General features: G+C 38.2%; 1 protein-coding gene and 1 long non-coding RNA gene across 2 annotated transcripts in view; both read right to left on the minus strand.

Annotated features, from left to right (window-relative positions):
* Positions 1-13,589, minus strand: part of itga10 (integrin subunit alpha 10) — a 30,366-nt gene extending 16,777 nt beyond the window's left edge. Inside the window, exons 1-7 of the mRNA XM_004078154.4 lie at positions 12,986-13,589; positions 5,896-6,007; positions 5,664-5,773; positions 5,495-5,583; positions 2,328-2,442; positions 2,101-2,228; positions 1,417-1,565 (exon numbers count right to left, since the gene is read on the minus strand). Of these exons, the coding sequence (XP_004078202.1) occupies positions 1,417-1,565; positions 2,101-2,228; positions 2,328-2,442; positions 5,495-5,583; positions 5,664-5,773; positions 5,896-6,007; positions 12,986-13,037 (755 nt within the window). The 5' untranslated portion in view covers positions 13,038-13,589. The remainder of the gene's footprint in view (positions 1-1,416; positions 1,566-2,100; positions 2,229-2,327; positions 2,443-5,494; positions 5,584-5,663; positions 5,774-5,895; positions 6,008-12,985) is intronic.
* A 1,272-nt stretch (positions 13,590-14,861) lies between these two features.
* LOC110016668 lies at positions 14,862-16,990 on the minus strand. Its single transcript, XR_002291995.2, has 2 exons — positions 16,013-16,990; positions 14,862-15,946 (listed from the first exon to the last, which is right to left on the minus strand). It is a non-coding gene; the product is annotated as an uncharacterized LOC110016668 (long non-coding RNA).
* Between the last annotated feature and the right edge of the window lie 4,475 nt (positions 16,991-21,465).

The following is a 21,465-nucleotide window of genomic DNA, read 5'->3' on the forward strand; positions in this document are numbered from 1 at the left end:
AAGAGGAACTAAATTTGTGAAAAGCTCTGAAACTGAAACTTTTGTTATAACACTGAAAAGACTGTCTTCTGAAGATCAAACACATAAATACTGTAAGATAACTTGTTTATCAAAACTTAGCTGTATACTCTCATAAATACTAGGCTTAAATGCTAAAGAACAAAATGAAAAGAACAAACAAAGCAGATCATAATTGCCTCTGAAACCCAAACTTTCAAAGCAGTACAAAAACAGAACCCATTGAGGTGAAGCTACAGTGGAAGACAAACAAACACCCAAAAGGTAGTATTTTGAGCCTTCATGCAATATATTTTCAGCACCACTGCCTCGAAGAGACAGCAACAACTGGTGACATCAAATATTGGTTTTATTTGGCCTGGATTTGACCTTTGTGACCTTTAAAGAGCACGTCTTCTCTGAAAATACTTTGTGAAGGATAAACCCTAAAATTGGAGTACTGTACCTTTATTGATACTCAGTGGAAACCTTTTATTGTCCTTTTTTTTTTTAACCGAGTTGTATTTACATACATTTTGTTTACATTGACAGACCGATTTTCTACATAAACTTGTCAACATCCTGTCAAAAACCAGCTTATTTTGCATCTTTAAGGAGTCAAAAAGAGATTTCTGTGTCATTACTAAAATAGGTCTGTGTTCTCACTGAGTCCAGCTTATCTGTCCAAATGAGTAGAGTTTTCATAGAATTTAAAGAACTGGTCCTCTCCACTCAGACAGAGTTAAAAGTGGCAATTACGCATCCACTCATTGCTTGAGAGATGAGCACAAACACCACAGTTCCTGGACTTTATTAGGCATCTGTTTTTGAAAAAAAGGAAAACAATTCTATGTTTTTGAAAATAACTGTCTTATATTTGGAATGGACAATTAAAGGAAACTATAAAATCCGGCCACAAATCATTCAATCTGAGATTTTTATGTTTTGTCTGTAATCCTTCTCTCTAAATTTGTTACAGGTATTACTCAAGATACAAGTTTAACGTACGAGACTTTGGAAAGTGGTGAAGACTGTAGATGTTGGTGCTTTTCAATTACAAGTTTAACAAAACTGGTATCTACATCAGCAGCAACAGAGAACGTCTGGTTTCACTTTAAAGGCTGAGGTCTACATGTTAGTTTATCTAAAGTCACGAAACGATGCATTAAAGCTGGGAACAATGCTACACTGTTTTGTCCTGTCATCATCTGGAAGGCCACAATACAGCATCAGTGTACAGCTCACAAACACAAAGGGACGGAACCAGAAGCAAACAGACCTAATGCCATTGCAGCACATCTATATTTAGACAAACCGCGAAGAATCCTACTCCGCTTTCCAGTTAGTGGGCCAAATCTTTTCCATGTTTTAGAATGTAAAAGAAAAAAATCAACCAGTTTGAGTGGTTGACATGCCTACCAAGCCATTTGGATGGCACTTGCTGTTCGTGTCTCTCGTCCCTTTTGCCGGCTGATGTTCTTGGCGGCCTCCACCACTTTTTCTGTTGTCTGGTAGTCCTTCAAGGACCACTCGTGGACTGCTATTTCACCGTACTGAAGTATACCCACCTGAACATGCACAGTAGAAACATTTTTGAAACATAAAACACACTCATGCTTGCATACACATGTAAAACTGAGTATTTGTGACTTGTGTTTATAGGGTGAACTCGCTCTTTTAGTGTGTGTGTGTGTGTGTGTGTGGGGGGGGGGGGGGGGGGGTCTGTTCTCAAAGCAAACACTGCACTTGTCTTTGAATTTATTCACGAACCAGAGGTATTTCCTCTTCAACTCATATTGCCTGTCACTGCTGACTCCCGCCCCCCACTTTCATTGGTATTCAGTTGAGAATCCTTTCTGCTTTCCAGCTTTCCTTCCTCCAGCACTCATGTACCATTGATTATACTATGCCAATTTATTCTTGCCAAGATTGTTCTTTATATGTCCCTGTGGGCCTGTTTTCACTCGAAGGACTGGCTTGTCTTTCTGTCCAAAGCAACAGGGAGAAATTGCGGAGATTTAAGCAAACTCAAACCCACAAGTTTCCATTACCAATGTCAATAATACTCAAATCCAGTGCTAAAACACAAGAACTTTTTTTTACCTGCATCTGGTCCGAGCCTATGTGGAACTTGCTGAGGATGTTGCTGAGAAAGTTCTGGACTTCATACCAGGGGTAGATACTGTTGGAGCCATCCAGGACGATCACGATGTCCATGTAAGTGGCGCACCCTGCCACGAGTTTCAGAATATTTGTCGGTTAAAAAAGCCTCAGCTTCATGCGTCTTTGCCGCAGGGTGTGCTGGTATGTGTGTGCGAATGTGCGGCTACTTTTTGTAGTTGGAGAGATGGTCTTCCTCGGCTGGAGGTCATCACTAACCGATGCACAGATGCCAGTGCTGAACTTTGATGTACCGCACTCCTGGGACCAAAGAGGCGCGCATGCCTGCAGAACAGAGGCACATGCAAAGGCATCATTTTGACAGATAAAACCATTCAGGAAAAATTTAAAGCTAATTTAAAGACTGCCCTGTACACGTGTCAAACTCATAAAATGGCATGTCATTTTATGTGGCCCGCGAGAGCATAAACGTTTTTAATTTCTTAAAATAAAAATGAAAAATTGGTGTGTATTTATTCATATCTAGGGGGAATCGAACTAAAAATATTGGATTGGGCTACTATACATTGGGACTTAAACACTGTCCATATAATGTAACCTGACAGAATCAAATTTAAAAGGATTTATACTAGAGTAACAAGCAAACATGTTTTTTTATGCAACTGTAATTGTCACTTTAAAAAGTTATAATAAATACATACATAATCAGTTATTTAACATTAAGTAGCAGTTAAATTTATTTTTCATTACATTTAGTTACATGTATAAGTTAAGTCCTCCTTTGAGGACAGCCACTATGCTGAAGTTGCCCTTGGTGAAAATGAATTTGACAATCTTACCCTAGAAAATAACACAAGTTTTTTGATTTTCCCTAAAACTGCATTATCATAATTAAAAAACCGCAGGGAACGCTTTTAAAATAGATTAAAAGATAATCTGAGTGGAGCTTTAAGGGGTTTATCTGTCCTCCCAGAAGATGCAAAGATGGCTATCAGAGAGATCAGTGTGTTTAAGTGATGCATGTGCGCACTCACATATACCCACACAAGGTAACACCAAAAAGGAAACAAAAAGAAAACAAGTCATAAAAAAGAAAAAGTCATGGAAAAAAAAACAATTGTGTGGTTTTGAGGACAGAAAAATGAGGGAGAGGCAGAGAGAAGGAGACTATTGTTGACATGCTGGCAGTCACAGTTGTCATGAATGGTTTAACAGAGCTGGAACACAAGACCAGCAAAGCAATTTAAATCTGATTGTGCTAAACGTTTGGGTGGGTGACTAGCAGGGTTGAAGGGGCATCCTATAAAAATATTTTAGTCTTCAAAGCGTTTTCTCACTGAGAGGAAAGAATGAGAGAAGTGAGCGCAAAGGGGAGGAGTCAACGGGAGAATTTTATCCATGATCAGACAAAAGAGACAGTAAAAAGTGGGGTGAAATGGGGGTAGAAAAAGAAAGAAAGAGAAACATCCTGGTTTTTCTCGCCCTGTCATTATGGGAGGGTTTCTCCAGACAGGCGAGATGGAGAGAGAAACCACAGAGCGAGAAGATGGAGAAAAGTGAAAGAGTTGCTATGGTTTTTGATAGGTCTGTCATTAACAAAAAGCTGGAGACGCATTCCAATCCTGTTATAGACCTGACCGCCCGGGTTAACATAAACACACGCACACACTTGAACAAGCTCACAATGAAGTGGACTAAGATGGCAAACGTTTGTGAACTGTACATGACACCCGAGGCTGCACTGAAGTCCTGGCAGACATCAAACACTCAAAATTCACTCAGTCGCATACATGCACACCCAGAACAAACACTCCTCCCTCCATGTCTAAGCTTAAAGTCAAAGATAAAAAGGAAGCAGTTTGAACCATAAGCTACTCTTGGTTTTTAAAGTGTTGGTCCATTGGCTTTGCTGCACTTTTGCTGATAAAAATAGATCTCACTGAAAAAATATCAGACTTTTAATGGACTAAAACAAACACCTTAAGGATTTGGGACTCAGTCATGCTTACCAATTTCTTTAAAATGTACAAATCCTGCACATCAATCATTTAGCACTGACAAGGTGTTTGGGTGAGAACCATAACAAATAAGCTTAGATAGCCCTCTTAAAGTGGAAACATACTTATATAACACTTCACTACCTTTTTAGCAATTTACAGTGGCAACACTGGCATCAACTAATGACCACCAGGAGTAATGTGGGTTTCAGTGTCTTGCCCAAGGACACTTGGACACATAAACAGACAGGGCGGGAACCGAACCTGCAATCTTCCGATCAAAGCTTGACCGCTCTGCCTCTACGCCACAGACAGTGACTTTTTTCTTTACAGTGGAGCCGGTTAATCAAACAACCATGCATTTTGTGATACAAGGACCAAATTCACCATGAATGTACCTTAGGACCCTCTTCCCTTTCGGAGAAGCATAGCCCATATTTTTTGAGACTAGACATTGAATTTTTTTGGTACAACTAAGTGTATGGCAGCCATGTTTACAAATGGCTGCCGTTTTGTATTTGTCTTGTGGCAAACGGGCTTTTCTGAAAGAGGGGATCCTAAGATACATCCATGCCAAATTTGGTGCTTGTACCACAAAAAGCCCAGTTTGTCTGAAATATCAACCTAACCGGCTCCACTATTTGTAAAAACAGAGCCACACATTTAGTGGTTGTGCACAAACCTGCACAACACTGAATGTGGAATCTACTGTTAAGGTTGTGAGGTTCTGAGTTCCTTTTCTGTGGGTTTATTGTGTTTAGAACGTATTGATTGGGGTTCCAGTTGACATCTATCTTGATATTTTGTATCGCATTCAACCTGTGGCAGTAACTTAACGTTTCAGACTTCTAGCATTAAGTTTGGTTTTGTCTCTCATCTGCCTCCATTGTCTTGCATTTGGGCTCTCCACAAGTCCCAAAAGAAAGATTGAGATAACTTAAGTAAAATTCCAATGTTCATGAAACATGTGTTGCCTTCTTTTTTTTATCAGTAAGGCATTTGGACCCCATCATACAAGCAGCAGTGCCTCAGTTTGACTGCATCACTTGATATTTCTATATACAGTTTACCAATGTAAAATTTTGACTACTCTCATTAAGTTTTTCTTGACTTACAACTTTATTTTTTTAATTCACAAAGTGAATAACTAAAAAATGAAAGTTTTAGATGGTCCATATATTTTAAACAAGAAAAGAAATGTCAAGGATCTGAGAATAACATGTGGTCAAATCCACAAAGTAAACATTCCAACAGAACAGATTCTTTTGGGTTTTCTGTTCAAACAAAGACAACTACATCTCTTGAGGCGCCCCTCTCACCAGTGTAATGCCCCTGGAGCTAAATTTAAAGGCCTTTTTTGAAAGCTTGAAACTACCTACCAGGAAGCCATCGGGTGAGTCTGGTGTAAGAGTCATTCCCAGGTGAGAATTTTTAAGATTTTTGGAAACATTTTGAAGAGCAGTTTCTCCTAAGGTGGGTAGACAGAAAGAGTATCTTTAATTACAACATCTAAATCCGTTAAGACTAAATAAATGGTTACTCTCTTACCTAGACCAACTTTGCTGCAGTTTGAATTCCTCTCCTCTCCAACCACACATTTGTACACATCCCCTCTTCTGTTGTTGGGTGGGCCATCCCAGGGAGCACCAACTAGCATCCTTTAGCAAAGGGATTCAGCTATCAGAAATACTTCGTCTTGCCACTTTTGCCTGTAAGGATTTCTTCTGTTTTCTGGACTTTGTATTTTTTATGAATTTCATAAAATCCCTCACACACTTACAGTTTTTCTCCACCTGATTCATGCTGTAAGACTGAGAAGCCAAATAGTGCGTCCTCTGGACCGGTGAAGATGCGCGGATGGTTTCCATCAATGTTGAAACACTGACATAATTCTGGAAGACACAAAGCAGAAACTTACAAAGATGACAGAAAGAAAAGTCATGTGATATGTTGCATAGGCTAGGTGATCGAGCATTGAAGAAATTGCTTAAAATGTATTTTTAAAGACAATTAATGTTGAAAAAGAGGAACAAAATGATATAGGATGCAGATGGGATGTGGTCAGAGTAACCCAACATTGCTTTTGCAACTAAATAAAATCCTAATGCAACAACAAATATGTTGCGAGGCGATCTATCAACTGAACCCCTATGCACAGGTTGTAGGGAAAATACTAAAACCTTACTATCTTTGGTGTTAGCAACACCAACAATGGACACAGGTTAAAACAACAAAGTAAATATATCATATAAGTGTAAAATGTGCTTTTATTTTGGATTCCAACACCATGAAAACACTTCCACTTGTTTTTTAGATTTTCTTTTTTTTTTTTACAAGGTCACGCTTATTACCTAAAATTGATGCTTTTTGTAGGTCATATTACCACAAAAAGCAGTGTAATACAATGTTTTTTTGTTGTTATTAAATTTTAAAACAAAGATTGTTGTGATGTTAGATTTTAGATTAGAATTCTACAATTTTCTTGTGTTTTTCCGCGGTTCATCTGCATCATCACCTAAGGTTAAAAACCACCAGGGGACCTTTTAGTGCCATTTAGACAGAAGAGGAGCCTTGGACAGAGAGGAAGGGAAGCCAAAATGATAGATTAACAAAGTGACCTCTGAGGAAAAAAGGAATTCGGTGTGACGGGGAGAGAGGCAAAGAAGAGGGAAGGTAGAAAGCAAAGTCGGGAAGGGCGTGGGTAAGAAAAACTATCACATATAGTACGCCTCCTGTTGTAACACACAAGTCTACCCTTCATACACGGAGGGAGGAGTGGAGGAGGCTTAAAGAAGACATAAGCAAAGATCAGTGGAATGTCAATGCTGCAATCTAAACTGAAGAATGTGTCAGCAGGTTCAAGTGAAACACGCAACTTTTTTGAGTGAAGAAAAAGCAAAAAATTAAATGTTTTAAAATGCATTCCACATTTATAAATTCAATGATCTATATCTAATATAAAGGATGGATTCATGTACAGAATACAGATATAAAGACGTTCTAATTTATTTGGACTCTTGCGTTTATGTTAGTATCTATGAAACAAAGTTCTCATAATGAAACTGAACCACAGACAGTTTAGGGTCTGTGCTATTTGTAGGTTAATGTTAGGGTTGAAATAAATGGGGTCTGTGGCCTCCACTACAGTCCAGCACCACCCAGCAGCAATCTAGTGAAGCCTTGGTTCTCTGGTTGACAGTGAACACAGTCTGCAGGCTGAGAAGTAGAGAAGATGTAAGGTGAGCTGCAGTTTGTTTAGACATATTTTAATGCTTGGAGCTAAATCTACAGTCTCATCTGACACTTTATAAACATAAATTACTTTATCAAACGAAAACACTTGAAACAGTCATCCTGAGTTTGTCATAACATAAGAAAGGGTTCTAAGCAACATTGGTTGTAGACTTTTTTACAGTAGTTTCATCATTTTTTGATGAAACAAAAATGAATCTTTCAGTGACACATGCTAGCGCCATTGACTTTTAACAAAACAGTACTGCAAAGAAGTGTTAGAGCATTGTGGCACATTTTTCTTAAGTTTAGGCCTTAAAACACTTGTGATGGCCAATTTTAAATGTGTCAAAATTGATTTTGTACTGTGCGTTGTTTCAACTTTTAAAACAAAGGGCTACGTTAAAATGTTTAGTTAAAAATTATTTTTTTTAAACTATCTGGTATGAAGTTAAGCAGTTTTGCATCTTTAATAACTGGTCTAGAACAAAAAGAACATTACCAGATCACTGCTGTACTTGCGCCTCACACACATTCTACACACGGATGCACACAAATGCTCCTCCAGTCATGTCAGGGGGGATTCCATTTGGTTTGGAAAGGAAATTGGATATGTTCTCTGTTTCTTTTCTATCCTTTCTCATTTTTCTTTTTTCACTTTCACTTGCAGTTGTTTCTAGTGAGCACATTCAACTTCAATTAAAACTTTTCTTTGCAATATATCATTGCCTGCTTCACCAAAAAGCAGATATCAGGAGAAAAGCTCTTCTGTTATTTATTGGTGGAAGTCAAACTTTACTGATTAGTCTTTTGAGACTGGCTGGGTCTTTGAGCACTTTGCAAGACAACATTTCCTCTTGCAATTGGATGGCAGAATGTTGCATTTGCAGATGAAAACAGAATCACAAACACATCTTAAAACCTTTCATCTTCAAACTTTTATGCAATTAGTCACTCTCCACTGTTTGCACCCGCCATCCACAGTAAAAGCGGCTGCTGTAAAACTTTTTTTCCTTTTTGTGTGGTAAACTCTCCCAAACTCTGGTTCCAAGCTTTTCACCACAACAAGCCAAACCTCTGATAACAATTTCTGCCTCTGATTTTTCTCTTTTATCTCCCGTATTTACTCATTCTTTCACGAACCATTCCCGGCTTTATTTATTTTTGCCCTCACTTTTACAACAAACCAAAGGCTAGGCCGTGACTCTACATTTTGCTTCTCAACATCTGCAGTTTTCACAAAACGGCATCACCCTTCTCTGCTTTCTTGTCCTGTGTTACCTCTCTTGCTTCCAGTTTTTTGTTACTGGAGCTTATATATGACCCTGTTCCAGATACTCTCGAACCATTCATTGCCATAACAACTGGTGGCAAACATTTATCAAGCTAAAGTAAGTCCAGATTGCCTCAACCACATACTGGGCTCAGTCCACTACACTGCTGCTGCAACTGAATGGCTGCTTTTATACCGCATGTAGTCTACAAGTAGGGGAAAAAAAACAAACTTGGCTGCAGTGTTTTACTTATTATATGAATAAACAGACATTTTATTGTCTTTGGCAATCTGAGTGCACCCCAGTCACCAACTGCTACAAAAGTCCAAATGAGCAACATCCCCCACTAAAGCTGCAGCATACACACTGGGCATTTGACGCACGTTTAAGAACGAGCTAAACTCGGATTCTTGGAACCAAGTTTAGCCCATGGTGTTCACACTGGACAAGCAGGAAGGGGCTTCTTCTTCTTCTTTTTCTACTGCTTACATACACATGTCCACCCCTTATAGTTGGAAGAGGCTTGGCGCAAAATGCCAAATCATTGCAAGTCTTGCGATTTGGGCACAAAATGGAAACGATTCATAGGGTTCTTGTTATGGCAGATATGGATTACAGTTATGTCAGTAGAGTTGCCTTGGTTTATCTTTATTTGAAAAACAAATGCAGTTGTTGTCAGGCTCATCGCCATGTCTGTGTTTACAAGATAAACCAAATCTACCAAATCCAGGTCCCTGATTTGCCAAAATTTGACCAAAAACAGTTGCAAAAACTTGCATAGCTTTACACATAAACGTAAAAGTTTTGAATGTGGAAGCCCGAAACGTGAGTTTACATAGCCTTTTCTTTGGAAGTGGTCACTTGAACGCGCGTTACCAGGGGCGATATGGGCGTAGCTTCGGAGATGTCTTTTTAACTGTCTGTTTCTATCATAACTGACTCACTTTGTTCCTTTGTGCCTCTCCTCCTTCACAGACTTTCTCTCCATTATCTTGCTCTCATCTCTGTCACCCTCTCGTGGGGAGTGGGGGTGGGCGGTGGGGGAGAATGGCAGTAAATTTATGCCAGAGTTTAAAAGAAAAGAAAAAAAAAAAAGGGGAAAAATGAAGATCTCTGAAAGGAAAACATGGACTCTCTGGAAGACTGCTGGGGCACAACAGACGAGCACACCTGCATTTGACATCTTCGTAACACACGCGAGAGGACGGCTGGCCTCATCAGGAGAGCTCTGGTGAAACCATTAATACTCCCCTACACACTCCTGTGTAACACAAATCCACACACAGGCAACAAAACACCACAATTGTGCAAGTTAATGTAATAAATTAAAATGTACCATAAAAACGCGGCAAAAAATGTGGCAGGCAATGTCGCGACGTTTGCTAAAGCTGAACCTGTTTTTTAGAGTAGCCATTTGTCTTTCAGTCCTAGCAGCTTGTAGAGCCTCAATACTTCCTGCATTCCTCTTTCAATCCTCAGTTTTTAGAGTAGCAAGAGGCGGGCGTGCTTGATAATTCTCCAAGATGTATATCTGCAGATTAATTTCAGAATTTTTTTTATGATTCAGGCACTAAATTAGCATACTTCTAAATTGCACTGCAATCTCCCACTCTCATTCAATTTCATGGATGCATGCTATAATACAGCAGCTCACCCACTGCTTATCGGCCTCACAGTCGCTTATTTCTGGTAGACAACAATGGTCTTTTTCTTGACGTTTTTTTTTTTAGCTGAAACTGCTGAATGAGGTGTGTGAGTCTGCTATGCAACAGAAAACACAGTAGATGAGGGAAGCTGATGTTTATGCATCACTGGAAAAAACACACACACACACACACACATAAAAGCTAGACTTCAAGTGTGAGAGATGGAGCAGCTGATATAAACTGGGAGGTCTCGTGTGACAGCTGCTGGGGTCTGTCACTGACATGAGAAGATGAATCAGCAACCTTCTGGAACATGATACATTTCGCTCAGTTTGCAACTACAGAAGGGCTGTGCAAAGTGGAAATGGATCAGAATGAATTGAAGTTGAGACTCTCAATTGATTTTGTCTTCTTAAGACAAAAGAAACCTTTTATGTACAAAAGGAAAAAGATTTGATTCAGAAGGCTGTGAATGCTCTCAAATCCCATGTAGAGTGGAGCAAAAAGGTATTTGGCAGTCACTGATCCTGCAAGCAGTTCCGTTTAAAAAGATGAGAGAGGTCTGTAATGTTCATCATGGGTTCACTTCAACTGTGAGAGAATGTGAAAAAAAGAATCCAGGAAATGTCATTGTATGAGTTTTAAAGAATTGATATGTACAATAGTGTAGAAAACAAGTATTAAGCTACTACAAACCCCATAAATTCTTTCCACAGGGATCTGTTACTTATTTAGGAAGCTCTCCTGTCCTCCCCTTGCTACCTGTTTTAATGACACCTGTTTGAACTTGTTATCTGTATAAAAGACACCTGTCCACATTTTCAGTCAGACTGCAACCTCTCCATCATGACCACAGAGCTGTTGAAGGACACCAGGGACAAGCTTGTTCACCTGAATAAGGATGAATTAATCTACAATAAGCAAGCACCTTGGTAAGAAAAGATCAAGACAACTGTTGTATCAATTATTAGAAAACAAAATAAATACAAGATCATTTAGCCCAGAACTACATGTTGGGAACTGATAAATAACCTGAAGAGTGCTGAAACCTCAGAAACAAGAGTTTGTGTTGTGAGATTTTGTAAAAAAGAAAAAAAAACACCTTCCATCAAAGCACTGAGGATAAAACGTGTTTGGATATTGCAGCATGACAGTGATCCCCAACACATCACCCGAGCAACAAAGGAGTGGCTGCATAAAATACATTTCAAGGTTCTGATGAACAGGAAACATTTGACCTCTGACATTAAAAAACAGGGTTACATTTTAACGTATTGATGTGAACTTTAGTTATTTAGCTTTTATCGGCACCATTACAAAAAAATGTTTAAAAAAAATCAAACAATGTGATTTCCTGGACTTTTTGTTTCATTTTGCCTTTCACAGTTGAAGTGTATCTGTGATAAACATTACAGACCTCTCTCATCATTTTAAGAAGGACCACTCGCAGAATCTGTGGCTGACAAATACCTTTTGCTCCCCTGTAAATTCTGCCAAACCTCGGAAATAGTGGAATTTCTGTTACAGACCTTTGTGATGCTCTTCTCGGTTTCAAAAGGTGCTTGCACCTTTTTCCAAGGTCTGTCAGAATTTTTGAGAAGAAAACTATGACTAGAGTTCATGAAAGTTTTTTTTTTTTATTGAAAAGATATTCTTAACTTATGATACAGAAATCAACCATTCAAAAATTATATGTGAAACCACCTATTATGAAACTAACCAATTAAAGGCAGTTTTTCATATTTAGATTTTTGTGTTTGTTTTTCGCCTTGTCCATGCAGAGAATTGGGTAAAATGGTATGACAGCCAACGTAAAGATTATGAATTAGGCATTACTCAATCAGCTGTTAATTTACAGAGTGCCTAACGCCTTGCAAACACAAAGTAAAATACCTAAGAGGATCAACAACATTCCCAGAAAACATGCGGAATATGTCGGACAACTCAGAACCGTCATTGCTTTTTAAGCATCTTTTACAAATCCAAGTATGACCAGTTCTCGTCACTGTGTTAACTGTTAGTTGCAACAGAGAAGAGGCTCTTCATGCTTTTTTGTGAATTTAATTAATTCATTTTAAACATAGAAATGCTAATAAAGTTATATAGAATATGTCACCAAGTCTCTTTGGTGATGTCATATCATTGATATGAGTGGTCAATATTAAATGCTCCTAAAGTTGCTGGAGTTTGAAATCCACAACATTGGCATCAAACAGGCCACAGTTACATATCTCAGTTTCAAGATTTCATATGTGGTTTGAAGCTGACCTGCCAACAGTATTATTATATGTTTATTAAATCTCATATGCTCATTTCCCGCCTCTTGCAGCTAAAGGTTTCCAGTTTAAATAAAACATCTGCACCGTTTGTTTAGCTGGAGGATCAAACTTGAAACCAGGATGTATTCATTTGCCAGAGTCTACATCTCCTGCTTTTGATCTGACTGATTACAAGAGTCTGACCAGATGCTTTACCTAACACCAAGCTCTCTTCTTTTCACCTCCACACAGCCATCTTAAGGACGTAGTACGCTCGTTACTGTGCGCACACATGTCACCATTTCTGGCACGTTATCAGTTAAAGGTTGCTGAGCTCTATAGTAGTGAGAAGCTACATACAGGATGACGTAGATTCAGGTAAGTCTTGAGAAGAATCATATTTGTGCACCATTTATGCTTTAGAAGATAAGAACAGATCGCAGGGGAAAACCTTGACATACCTTTGAGAAGAATAAGAAACTCCAAGCACCACACGTAACTGCGCAGCTCCATTGATAAATTCTGGTTAAGGCAGAAAGTTTTTTCTGTTTTCTTTGTTTCTTTCTCTTTTTACAATGCGTGCCTGGACGCAAAACATTTAAAGTAGTCTTTGCGTAAAACTCCGGAGAAGATCATGTGCCATGCTGGCTGTGCGCATGTGGCTCGGTTCCACACTCGTTCAGGGGGAAAAGAATCCAAAATGTTTGTGGTCTGTCTTAATTTTGCGTCACCTCAGTGATTCTTGCTCTGCGCTGGATTACCATTGCACCTGTCCTAATCAACAAGAGGCGCGTCAATGAAGCGCTGAATTGTGTTACACCCTTAACCACCAGTCCTCTCTCTGCCTCCTAGGATTCGGTTTGAGTAGATAAAAACTTTTCAAGCTCAAAGTTTAGGATCATTTACACTGCGAAGTCTCCTTGATGCTCTTAAAATCCATGATCCACAGAACTCCTGGCTCCCGTGTTTCTCTGAGGGCAAATCTCCGCATCTAAAAACGGATTTCACTCCTGGAAATGAAAGGGCGCATTTATGCGCACTGCTTCCCTCCCTCCCGTGCGTCCTGCTCCATCCACCAGTCCTCACACTGAAAAACCTCAAACCCGCATCTCCCTCTTTCCTCTTCTTTCAATCCATTTCCCTCAGAAACATTCAAAGTTCCATTAACTTAAAAAAATCCTTTAAAACAGATGTAAATCTTCCATTTTCTTTTGATGCATGGCCAAAAGACGTTTTATTTTATGCTGATCTGGAGAAACCATCTGTTTGCTTATCAAAGTGACAAATGTTAATCACATAGACCAGACAGCTGTCTTTATCCATTTTTTCACTCAAATTTAAACTGTAAAATATATTGTTTGGCACGTTTTTGCATGAATAAGAGCAACTGGAATAGTCCCTCTTTGGAAAATAAACCCAAACGGGCAAAGACAAAAACGGGCTTTGACCAGTGAAAAAAATATGTTAATGTGTAGTAGACGCCTTTAAAAACATACTGCTTGGGAAATACCTCATATTTTTTAAGTTTCTGAGTGAAGGTTGCCTCCTCTCGAGCAAAGCAATGGCTCCATCTACCGATACAAAAGAGTCATTGAATTGTTTACTGAAAAAAAAAAATTTTTTTCAAGTTGTTTGCATCACAATTAGAATGCAAAATAAGTGAAATTGTTAAGACCTTAATTATGTGAAAATCATCTGGAGTTGATTTTGTCTCTTGATGTAAGAAGAGGTCTTTAAGTCATATTTAGTGCTTAATAGTTAAATATTAAAGGACCTCAATACTGCTTCTATTTTTTATAATAAGCAGTCTATAGCAGATTAACAGAAAATCAAGGTGATACTTACATTTTTGCACATATGGAAGTAATTTTATATATATGTTTATATATACACACACATTTTCTTTGTTTTGATCTTCAGGGTTCCAACAATGTCAGTTTCCTGCCAAACATGTAGGAATTATTTTTACATCCACATGACCAGTTGTAAAAAATAAATGAAGAAAAGTAAAGGATATCTTCATGAAAAAATTTGAAACAAACATTTTTTTGATGTTTCTGATGTTTCTTGTAATTTTTCATGTCCTATTTTCTATTTTAAAGTTTATGTCCAAATAAAAATGCCATCATCAGTTAAACAATTATAGCATAAATCATTAAAAAAGGCAGTTATAACAAAAAAATATGGAATGAAAAGAGCTTTTGTTGTTATTCCATAACATTTTTAATTATGTCTCAAAATGTACATTCGTTTACAAATCTGACATATTGACATATTCCAAGCACTTTTAGCGTCTGGAAAAGCGCAGATAAATCCAATCCAAAAGATCCTTAAAAGTTTTTTTTTTTTTGCCTGTAAGTCTTAAACCTACATTGTTCATGCTGTGGGCTCATAAGATGCAATGAAGATGCAATAGATTACTTGTGTAACTTTTCCTACTCCTAATTTTTTTAAAATGTCAAACGAGAAAATACCTGCCTCAGAGATGTCTAGCTCGACACCTTCTCAACACGGTATCAATTTTTTTAACCGGAAGTGTCGCTCAGTGGTGATTCCAGTAGACTGCATGGCATTATGGTTTCCTCTGCTTGCCGCCACCAGAAAACTAAAATCAGACAAGCGTAGGACTCTCCGACATAGGAGACCAAGACAAGTAATTTAGGAAAATATACAAATCTTTAAAAAAAAAATTAAAATACCTATGGTTAAGGAAACAAAGACACCTTTAAACACCAATTACACCATGAACAATGGATACAATTCCTGCAGCTCAGGTGCACATTCCCAGACTCTGCCCAAGGATAAAATGTAAAAAAATAAACCAGCTGTTGACAATTCAACTTTTAATTACTTGCATTTTTATCTCCTTTTAAACAAAATTGAAGCAACTCAACACAAGACAATCAATCCACAAAATAAAATAAAAATTCAAATGTACAACAACAACAAAAACCAAAAATTTAAAGGCTCAGGTGTCTGTGCAGAATGGTTATGAAGAATGTTTTATATGGAATCATTTTCCTGCTGACCACACTCATTTATGATCACCAATAAAAGCCAAATAGTTCTTAACAGACAACCAGCATATCACTACTTCTAACTGAAGTGAGTATCAAACTTAGCCCAGTTGTGTCAAAGTTTGCCAGTGCTTTATGAGGAGTCGACTCAACCATCACTAGTTGAAGCATATGATAAACGTCCAGTCTGCCACCAGATGCCGCTGTTCTGTGTGGTTTCAAAGCCCTGAATGGTTGGTTCATTTTTCCGGCACAATTACATGAACCCCAAGGAAAGCTTCAGGGTGCTTCTATTCCCATCCCTACCAGGTAACAAGTTTTATTTTGAACAGAGTGAGGATGGCGGGCAGGCGAGCAGGCTGGCAGTTTTGCAGGCAGGCAGACAGATTGGCTGGCAGGCAGGATCTTGGGAAGGAGAAACAGGAGGATTAAATTACTTTTAGCTCTGATAGTACTTGCCAATATTATTACCAGAGGTGAACAATTGTCTGGCGTCTGCTGGAGATCCATATGAAGTTTATGTAGAGTGGCTGATGAGGAGCAGGTGTGACTCAGGCGCTGGAGGATAGCATGCCCACAGGATCACAACCTCAGACAGAAACAAACACAGAAACTGCTGGAACTGACAGACAGAACTTTGTGCGTGTGGACAAAACAAGCAGGCTTATGACGAAACAGAAACCTGAAATCCAATTGAAAAAAAATCAAAGTGAGATGTTTAAGACAGTGCTGCCCTTAAACATAAGGGAGACTGACTTCAGGATCTTACATTTCAAGAAATAACTGTGGGACAGTCCTCCAAACGAGCAGCAGGTGTGATGATTAAACCAGGTCAGATGTGGACAATTAGGAACAGGACAGGGCTGACCTGAAAGGTCACAGTAGGTGATGGACTGATGTGGATAATGGGTAGTAGCAATGAATAAAAATTAATTAATAAAAACATGTCATATATTTGTTTAAAAAATTGAAGTCTCTGATCCTCACTTATATTTTTGTATATTTATGTTGGGGTGGACCAACTTTGGGAAGGTTGAAAGGGATTAATAAACATAAATGAAGCACTTTCCAGCACAGGTGACTCTGAATATGTTAATTAGCTGTTGTGAAATGAGAATTAAAAGCAAAGGTAAGTTATATTATATGTAAGTGCACAATCAATCTTGCATTTGTTGTTTAATTTATTTATTCTTCTTTTCTTGTTTTTAGATTCCCCCCTTCTAAATCTTGCATCATTTATTAATTTGCGTCCGATTTTGCTTAACGTCACTCTTATAGAGGATAATGATATCTTAGCATCAAAGAACAATAAAAACACATTATTTGATGAAAAATTATAAAAAGGATAATAGAAAACATCTGAACTTGCATTGATTTTGAAATATCTTAATAAAGCAAGGGACAATCTTTGGTTTCCAGAAACAATATCAAATAAATTAATAATTTGGATTAAAATGATACTATTTGCTTTTGACCACTTAGAAATAAAACATGCATAATCTAATTTATTGATGCTTTTTCTTGACAATGTATTTTTGAATCCGTATTTATTTTTATATGACACAAAACTGTAAAAGATAAATAATTTGTAACGTAAAAAATTACAGGATAAAGAACCATCATGGGTCACGTGGTTCTGTCCATCACAAATGAAATGCCTACAGAAACAGTTTCAAGCTGTGACCACTTTGTGTCACTCTTTCGCTTTAACTGAACAGCTTTGAGTTGTGTGGGTTTTTATTTTTAGATAAAGCAGAGTTTCTGTTTAACTGAGATCGTCCAAAAGCTAGGTTACCATCCAAAAATCCCTGCAGTAACTCCTGATGGTCAGATGGTTTAACAGTTTTTTTTTTAAATCTGTAATACTGTTTTCACATTGATGATTGAATTTCTTTTAGTCTCACTTCTGCAATTAGCGTCTCTGGGACTCATCATTTGATGATGGATGTCTGCCAGCAGCAGGACCAAAAGAGCATCAAGTTGGAGAGCAGAATCTGAGTCATCTAAGTGTCCAGTGTGAAGAAAAAGCGATGGTTGTTGGTAAACTGACCTTTGTCTCGCCATCATTAGCTCTCCATTAACAGCAGGACTGACATTGACATTTACCAGTACTCTTGCCAAAATTTCCATCCTCTTTTTCTCTTTGCCTCCTCTTTGTTTCTCTTTTTATGACAAATATCATTGTAGTTCGTATTCGTTGAAGTGAAATGAGACTTTATGTATTGTGGTTGCTGTGACCTGACTGGCAGCACAGCTGTACCGGGTGGCAGCTGCATGTAAAATCTGCTCACATGCAACTGTGCCACACAAGAACATTTCCTACTCTGGAGCTGCTGCCAGAAGACCATGGCCAATCCAACAATTATTTTTTTTAGTTTATTTTCTTTAATTGGGATCCGTAAAAATGGACGGCACAAACTGGCTGACCTTTGTATTCTTTTCCCAGAGTGTACGGTCTCTCTTTTTTTGGATGAATCACAAGCTGGAATGTCTCTGCGTGTTAATATCAGTTGGCATGTTCCTGGGATATTCTTGCATGATCAATGAACTACGGTCAGAAACAGGCCATATTTGTGTAGACACATAGATGGAGGGCAGTTGGAGATCGTAGCACCAGTGTGTCACATTTCACCTGCAGTACAGTGTTTGTGATCAAGTTTGACGATAGTGGCAGAGCAGCGCTAGCAGACAAGCCAGTTGTTGTTGTTTTTTTCAGTCTTTTAAATGTCAATCACATTGTTGTTTTTGCAGCTGTGCCAGCATTTTACAACTACGGGTATGTTGATGATTTTGGCCAACTGATGTTCTGCCAGTGTGCTTGGTTTCATAATTTATTCCCATGAAAAATGGGAACGCTCACTCTTGGGAAGACAGCACATTTATCTGTCTTGCATGTGCTCCACAGTTGCACAGCCACTTTAGGACTTGTCATGCACTCACATGTTTTGTGCTTGTGTGCGTGCAAGCTATTTCTTGTTTGTTTCCTTTACCCTTACAGCCCCAAATCACAATGTTCTGCAAATAATTAAAAGACAGTGCAGCCTTGCTCAGCCAGGATCTGCTGTGCGGCAGTTGGAAAAAAAAATGACATGCATGGATTGCTTTAGAGTTTTGGTGAATGCTTGTTTGCTGTCATATCCTCGCCAACAAAGGTCATACAAGCTTAGAGTGTGACAAACATGTTTTATCTTAAAATTAATCTCATCAAGCAGCAGAAGCTTGTTTTTTTCTTTAAACCACAACACTGATCCTCAGAAATTTCTCATTGAGACCAATAAAGTTGAGCTAAAATCCCCATGCTTCAGTTATTCAAAAGTCAGAAAATGTATTATTTATATAATTTAATTCCAGTGCTGGTGTTCCTATGCTTTTTTTTTTTCCAGGAAAAACTGTTGGCATTAACTTTTTGCATCTCGCTATGCTATGGTTATGTCAAATACCGTAACTCCTTAGTCTTGAATTTATTTTTTTTATCAATCTGTTCTTGCTTCTTAGCCGATTGATGTCTGAATTTATTTCCAGCCATTAAATTTCCATTTTGTTTTCGCTTTCGATTAGATGCTAAATTAAGTCAAGTTTGATAAATATTTGCATCAATAGGCATGTTAAACATATTTTCTTTAAAAATATACATATTCAAGGTCTGTGTCTGCAAACGATCAGTGAAATCAGAATCCAGTGAAATGGAGACATGATTGAAAATGTTGTTCCTATTCTGAGTTTGCATCTTAGATAGATTAAACACCAAAACAGAGTTTTAAAAAATGCTAAATGAGTGGGAAAAAAAAAGCTTATTTAGGTCTGTGTGATCCAAATTAGTTTGTTTCTGTGGATAATCTGCTTCATTTGAACTCTTTTGAATTGGGTTTTAGCTTGTAAGTGACTCCTGATATAGTCCGGCAACAGCATGAGTACAGACAGAGCGTCCAGGAAAGCAAAGAGCAAAAACAAACCTTTATTAATAAAGTATATGAGCCGAAAGAACAATAAAACTCATAACGGGAACATGAAGAATTGCGTTTTACAAAAAGGTTACATAATATATTATTTTTTTGAAGTTTAGTAAGAACAAGACGGCACCAAACAACATTTGGTTGTCGAACGTTTTCTACTTTGTTGTCTTTTTCTTTCTGGTATTTTAAGTGGAGCAGCTGTTGTGATGGTGTGAAGTTTTCCAGAATGCAGTGTGAACTTGACCAGAACAAACAAAGGTGTGAACATTTGTAGCACCCCCCCACTGTGAAAGTCCCCCTCTGTGTCCCTCAAAAATACACAGCTAAGCTTGAAATAAATCTCAAAGCAGCATGCTTGTTGAGAATAAGCCAAGAGAGACAAAGAACTAAAGAACTACAGCATGCAGGAACATCTTTGTACATTAAAAAAGTTACTGCTCTTAAAAAGTGCTCATGTAAAAACTAAGAATTGACCTACAAAACAAAAGAAAAAGCATGAAAAAAATGTGAACCAGAAAATGTGCACTTTCATCACCATTTTGTGAACATTTGCAGAAAAGTGAATGAAATTTCATATTAGGCTCATAAAACACCAATACTTTTAAATGTTTTCATGACTTCAAACACCACAGCTCCAACTTGAGAGAAATCCACATCTCAACACTCTCTGGATGTCTTTTACAGAGTGGAAAAGAGCCCAGAACCAAAATTTAACTTTGCAAATTTCAGCCCAAAAGCTGTAATTCCAAACTTTGCAATTACTTTTTGGCAGGAAACAGAGAAAATGGAAGCAAGGAAAGAATTTCACAGAACCCACACGTGAATTAGACGAGGAAAAATGGTTCTTTTGGCTAAATTGGTGGTATCAACACATTTTTAAATATCAGCCTTTCAGACATCAGTAGGAGATTGAATTCATGCACCACTACTGTACAACAGTCTTAACTTGTTATGAACTTTGGCATTGACATGTTGAACTGCGAGAGCTGACATCAGAGCTTCGGTTGCTTACATTAGAGCCTGAGGGTCAGTTTCACAGAGTACGATCAGTGTGTCTGACAGTCCTTCTAGAATTTCACCTTCACTTTTCTTCTGTCTTCTGCTCTGTCTTAAATTGCAATGATCTTCAGTTTAGCTGGAGTTCAGCATTTAAAGTATGTAATCAGATTTGTTGGTACATTCTTCACTGCCACAAAGACTTCATTCTGTTCAGTATACTGTGAGGCTCTGTTCTCAAAGGAAGGATGAGTTTGCTCATACCAGAGTGCTGATATTAGTTTGGTGATAGAGCCCATAGAGCTTTCATCTGCTTTCCCCCCTGCTTTCGTTTCTCTCCGTTTCTCAGCAGGGCTCATCCTTAATTTAATTTCCCTTCATGGAATAAAGCTCCGACCAGATGTTAAAGTGAGAAAAGTCTTTAAAACTTGCTGACTTGAACGTCTGAGCATCTCTGCGAATGAAGATGCCAGCACAGACGTCATCTTTAGACATCTAATGCACTGTTGTGCTTTTCCAGTGGGCTGTAACACTGGATATTACAGAAAAGGAGAGTTTACGCTTTAATTTTGTGTCTAAAAAAGTAATTTTTTGTGTCACAACAGTCCTTTCATAGCTAACACAAACCTGCATGACCTGTGAAATGAGAGCTTAAATGTGTTTTGGATGCAGCACACTGACATATGTTCTGCAGAATGTCTCAGATCTCTTGGGTGGTCTGATCATGGTTGCCACACTTTTGCTCAATTTGAGTCTGATATCATTTTGTGGAGGTGTTTTTGCTGATAGGGGTTCCTCCGAGTGACATGGATGTTCTTTTCCCGAGGAGGTGCGCTTTCCTGCCACAGCATTTGTCTTTGCCGGCACTCACTTCTTTACAGGATCCACTTGACCTTCTTTTTCCGGATAGCTCTTTCAAACAGATCACAAATCACTTGGCTTGACGTTTGTGACATGCACTCAAGTATGCAGACA

Source organism: Oryzias latipes, chromosome 16 (genome assembly GCF_002234675.1).
Source record: "Oryzias latipes chromosome 16, ASM223467v1".
Lineage (NCBI taxonomy): Eukaryota > Metazoa > Chordata > Actinopteri > Beloniformes > Adrianichthyidae > Oryzias > Oryzias latipes.